Here is a 6000-nt window from a genome sequence, read left to right as displayed (position 1 = left end):
GGTTTCCAGGCGTTTTTAACCAGTTGGTTAAGGGTACCGCCTACTGCTTTATCAGAAGCATCCACCATCAAAGCAAGTGGGGAAAGAGAATTCGGATACATCAACGTAGTTGCTTGAGCTAATTTATCTTTAAGCTGTTTAATAGCTTCGACAGCGTCAGAAGACAGTTTGAATTCTTTTGGTTTTCCTTTTAGTGAATCTGTCAAAGGTTGCATTAATTGTACACAACCTGGTATGAATCTGCGATAAAAGTTAATTAGACCTAGAAAACTTCTCAGTTGTGTTAGAGAACTAGGTATGGGGTATTGTTTAATGGTGTCTACTTCTTTTTTGATCGGTTTAATCCCTTCTGGGCTTATTGTGTGACCGAGAAATTCTAAAGTTTGAACACCGAAAACACACTTTGATGTATGTTTATTCCATGTTCATCCAGTCTTTTTAACACTGTTTTTACATGCTGTTCGTGTGATTGCAAATCGGGGCTGGCAATTAACAAGTCGTCCATATACCCCTGCGCAAATGGCATATCTCGAAGTAGATTGTCTATGAATCTTTGAAATGTCTGTGCCGCATTTCTCAGGCCGAATGGCATGCGTACAAACTCGAATAAGCCAAAGGGTGTTGTAATAGCTGTCTTGGGGATATCTTCATCAGCCACTGGAATATTGTGATATGCCCCGACTAAGTCAATTTTAGTGAATATGTTCGTACCCTGTAAACCGTTTGTGAAATCTTGGATATGCGGTATTGGGTACCTATCTGGTACGGTTTGACGGTTGAGGGCTCTGTAATCCCCGCACGGTCGCCAGTCACCTTCATTTTTCTTTGGGACCATATGCAAAGGGGATGCCCATTGACTATCAGAAGGACGGATAATACCCAGTTGTAGCATATAATCAAACTCGGCCCTAGCGATTTTGAGCTTACCTGGTGCTAGTCTCCTGGGTTTTGCAAAAACCGGTGCACCTTCGGTTTTGATAGTGTGACTTACTTTTAGTTTGTCTTTAGAAGGCTGTGGGTTTGGTTTAGTTAAGTTTGGAAATTCCGCGAGTATATCTTGGAATTTCGCTGTTGTTACTGGAGGAGTTTGAATCAAGTTAAGAGAGCTGATGTGACTTTCTTTGCCTTTTGTGTAATACGAAGTTTCTTTTAGTGTTAATCGCCGTTTCTTGGTGTCAATTAGAAATTCGTATCTCTCTAGAAAGTCCATCCCCAGTATTGCCAGATCTAAGTCGGCTACCGTGAAAACCCAAGGGAATTGCCTCCTGAACCCCAAATCTAGGGTTAAGTTTTTCTGCCCAAATGTCGCAATTTTAGTTTTATTTGCAGCTTGAAGTGTAATTGATGATGTTTCTCGACTAATCTCAGTTTTATTTTGAGGGATGATGCTAAGAGCAGCGCCAGTATCCACCAAGAAATTCAAGCCAGAGTTTCTGTCTCTAACATAAAACAAGCGACTGTTTAGGCGCCCCTCCTCAGTCGTCGCGACCTGGGGAGGGGTTACTCGTTTCCCCGCTGTCTTAGAATTATGCTTAGGCCAGGCGCATGGTTGCATGCACTTGGTTGAGTTGACACCAAACTTCCAGTGGTACCAACAAAACTGCCCAGGTTGTCTGGACATTTGTGACCTGTTTTGTGACTTGGATCGTGGTCGTTGTGGTGACCTGCTCCTGTTTCTATGACCCATTTGCATTCTGGTGACAGCCTCAGTGAGACTCTTAACACTCGCAACGAGTCCTTCTATGACAGGGTCTTTTGCTGATTCTACTTTTTGTGTGTGATTTATTGTGCCTGGTCCAGTTGGAGGACCTCCTCCATTATTCTATCGGCTATACGCGCTAAATGAGATAATGAGGTTTCAGGATCTTGTGCATCCAAACAGTGTTGGACGTAGCATGGGAGAGCTTGTACCCATCCTTGTTTTAGGACTGCTTCACCCACTGTGTTATCACCCATTAACACTTGGAGGTGACGCAAAAACTGTGACGGCGACTGATCACCTAGTGTTTCACCTTGAAAAAGTCTTTGGATTCTTTGACTATCTGATAATGATAAACGGTTCATTATCTCTCGTCTTAAGATGGTGTATGGTTGTGGTGATGGTGGATCTAAAATCAAGTCACGGACTTCTTTGGCGACTGAAGGAGGAAGGATAGAACACAAGTCTCTATAGCGAATCCCTTCAGATTTGATATTGTGTCTCGTGAAATAATGCTCTAGTTGAGCAAACCACAACTCAGGATCACTACGATCAAATTCTGGAAGTCGGGATTTCGTAGTCATAACAGTGTCTATCTCCACTGGTGACAAATCCTCCAGATTATGGGTTTCTATTGAGTCTGACATGAGGTATGTGACAAATATAGCAATAAAGTTAGCACGAAAAATGGTTATTATAACACGAATAACTTAAGATAATACGGAATAAACTAGTTATATACTCAACATAGTTTACGGATAATCAGGTCTACTTTTACGATTAAGTAAAAAAAAATTAATAACAGAAATGAGGTTAAATTTGTGTTCAAAAAGGGCTCACCACTTTCGTGCCTTAAGGTAACCCTCGTGCTATTGATAGAAGAAACCAGAGAAGTAGTGAATAGGTCTTTATTTCGATCTTCGCGCAGTCACAGTGGAGCGTGAGATTATCTGTCCAGACAAACAAAGGCTCTCAACATTCAATATAAGATAGTAGGGAATATAACGCTTACAAAAAGTAAGGAAGTGAATGAATACTTGAACAATACTGTTTTAGCATATACTTGGTTGTTTGGGGTCAACTCTTAACCAACCAACCTGAGCTGTTACAAATTCACTGTTGTTATCGATCATGAAGATTTTAAGTTCATTTATCATCCTGAAAATCCTTAGCACGTTCCTCAGCTGCTATGGTTCAACGATGGAATATTGCTTTGTATGCCTATGACTGTACGGTTCAGCACATTAGTGCAAAACAAATTCAACACGTTGACTACGTAACTCGATAACCGTTACAAGATAGACCTGTTAATACTTCAGACTGCTTGTTAGTGCAACCTTTACCAGTGAGACGTCCAGATTTCATTAGAGAAACTCGTAGATACTTTGGATGTATACTCAGTGCTATACGGAAAGGTTGGGAAACTAATCTGAAACGTAGAATTCCTGTCTATTATTCAAAGTGGGATAAGTTATCTACTACTCCTGATGGTATTTTGTGTCTAAATGATCGTGCTGTTGTTCCTCCTTCATTACGTAAGTTTGTCCTTGAAGATCTTCATACTGGACATATGGGTGTTGTGAAAATGAAGTCCTTAGCAAGACTCACATGTTGGTGGCCAGAGATAAATGCAAATATATGTCGTACAGTAAACAATAGTGAAAAACGTCATAAGCTAAAAAGCCAGCCTTCGAAGTGGACTTTATGGCCAGTATCATCTGACGCCTGGCAGAGAATTCATGCAGATTATTGACATCCATTTCTTGGCAAGTACTATGCACTTTTTCGAAGTAGCCTAGAGTTTTTTTCTAACTTAATGAAAATGTGACTTCACAATCCAAGCAATAAGAATGGTATTTAGTCGAGAAGGCTTTCATTTTGCTGCAGATGCGGTCACTACCTGGTTGAGTGGTATAGGGTGCAAACGTCTGTTTACTGCTCCCAGGCACCCTTGTTTTAATGGTCTGGCAGGAAATTTCTCCAGAACATTGGAAACTGCTATTGATACTATAGCTGCTTCAACATTTAATGAACTGAAGAGGAAAGTAGATATATATCTGTTGCAATATAGAAATGCTAAACATTCTATAATGGAAGAGACTCCATCGAGGCTAATAAATTGAAGAATTCTTCGTTCCAATATGAGGTGTCTGGAGTTTGCAGAAGTTACATATTATCGTGAAAACGACCTTCGACCAGCCACGGAGATTGTGGTGAAGAATGTCAGTGAATCTATGGTGCGAATTCTAGATATCAATGATTTGATTGTACACAACCGCTATGTTGATCAAATACAATTACAGGAACCTGGTGAGTCTGTTCCTATTTCGGTTATTTATTCTATTACTAACGAGTACATTCTAGATATTACAGAATCTTTATCCAATAGACTGTCGGACAGACATAGGGTGAACTTAAGAAGACGTATGATAGATTACAGACACTTAGACTCCAATTCAAGCCGTGGCGGATGTTATGTTTGTATGGAATAATGATTCCTTTGTACTTGATGACTGCTTGATTTCGAATTCCAAATAAAATGCATTCGCTCGTGTTTATCTAGTACTTCTTGATTAAATTGCGTTATTTCTGGGATTCCAGATTTGTACTATAGTTCGAATACTTCAAATCACCACCCAAAACAAAAATATAAAAAATACATTCTTTAGTTAAGGGAACTAATAAGTTTTTTTTGTTACGATTTTAAATATGCATCATAAAGATAAGTAGTGAAATTACAAACGGGAACCGACGGCTCAGCATGATGAAATAAAATGTTGAAATTTAGATGAAATCTAATCTGAAGGATCATAGTAACGGAAATAAACCAGCTGGAAACAGGTCTATAGAGAAGATAGAAGAGGAAGAAGATGAGTCTAAAGGAAGTAAGGCAAGAAGACTAAGTAAAAAGAAAAGAAATTGCGAGACATTATGACCATGATGGAAGAAAGGGTTTTACCAATTTCTTTCGGACACACGATCCTAGTATACCCAGAAATATAACTACTGCTTCGGCAATGCTAAGAAGATGCAATATAACTGCCTTTGTCAGTTTTATGCTTACTTCGTGTTATGACTTATAAAAAATAGACGAAGGATGTATGCTGATTCGTTATTGATTTTTATGTCCGGCTTTTATTCACGTGAACTATCCACCAATGGAAGTACGACCTTTCCGACCTTAACACTGTGACAAATCAATGATGTTCGATCAATATGAGTAATCTAGCGCCCTTATTGGTTCTTTTGTCCGCCTAGCCCTTCCACTTGAGTCCAGAACATCAATGACAACTTCTGCTATACGAATCCTTTATATCAAGCATACTCTGTTTATATACCGGACAGACAGACCACATCCCACCATTAAATAGAAAATAATATTTGTACAAGATCAGGCCAAATGTGGCTGTGAACGTGGAATACAGTAATCAATAAACGGAGTACAATTTCGGAACAATAAATCACATAATAATAATCAATAGGTCAAAATGAAGCTTATAATAAGATGAGTATAGATATATATTATCTAGTTACTGAAAAGTTATACAATAGGAATATATACAGAACAATAGTCCATTTATAGGTCCCGGAAGTTGTCCGTACTTACTTCTTCCCTATATAACACCCCCCCTTTTTGAAGCATCATGGATAATAACGATCCTTAGGATTTATTTTTATACGATTAGGTTTCCGTCTGACGCGATGCGACCGCTTTGGGAGTTGTACACGTCTTCTTATTATTCGGGTCCCTTTTAGTTTTATTATCCGACTCGGTTAATATATTTAGTGGTATATAATGCTTTCTATCACTTCCTATCTCCCACTCCTGTCTGGTTGGCTGTATCTGGTTTGCATGTCGTATCCATATCTTTTGTCCTGCTTTTACCTCATAAATAACTTTCCCTTTTCTTCGGACTATGATGCAAAACCTTCAGGTCGGCTTTACTCCCTGGAAATCTCTTGCTATTACCGCTTGTCCCACACTAAACCTCCTGGGTAAGGAAACATGTCTTTTGTTGAATTGCCGTTTCATTCGTTTATTCTTGCGCAGACTGGTTCTAGGTTTTGGCTTCATTTATTCCATAGGTATTCTAATCTTTACTCCAAAAATTGTTTCTGCCGGACTTTCTTGGTTACTTGTTGCCGGGTTCAGTCTTCAGTCTTCAGTAATAAGGATAGTAGGTTGATGAACCTGTGTTAATCCTGACAGATTTCCTTCCAGTGAAGGTCCAGCTTCTTTTTGAAAATGTTCACTGATGGTGCTGATACCACTTGTTCTGGTAAAGCGTTCCAGTCATTGA

The 6000-nt window shown here is 39.2% G+C and overlaps 1 protein-coding gene across 1 annotated transcript; it reads right to left on the bottom strand.

Moving 5' to 3' along the window:
- Window positions 1-1500: 1500 nt before the first annotated feature.
- Window positions 1501-2346, bottom strand: Smp_174560 (hypothetical protein; the record flags this gene model as incomplete). The annotated part of the gene is given in 5 exon segments (XM_018799460.1): window positions 1501-1685; window positions 1687-1804; window positions 1804-2118; window positions 2123-2138; window positions 2231-2346. Coding segments are annotated over 5 exon segments (750 nt in total).
- Window positions 2347-6000: the final 3654 nt, after the last annotated feature.

The sequence above is a fragment of the Schistosoma mansoni genome, chromosome 3 (assembly GCF_000237925.1).
Source record: "Schistosoma mansoni strain Puerto Rico chromosome 3, complete genome".
Lineage (NCBI taxonomy): Eukaryota > Metazoa > Platyhelminthes > Trematoda > Strigeidida > Schistosomatidae > Schistosoma > Schistosoma mansoni.
The sequence above is the reverse complement of the archived record's forward strand: the minus strand, read 5'-3'. Positions and strand labels throughout refer to the sequence as shown.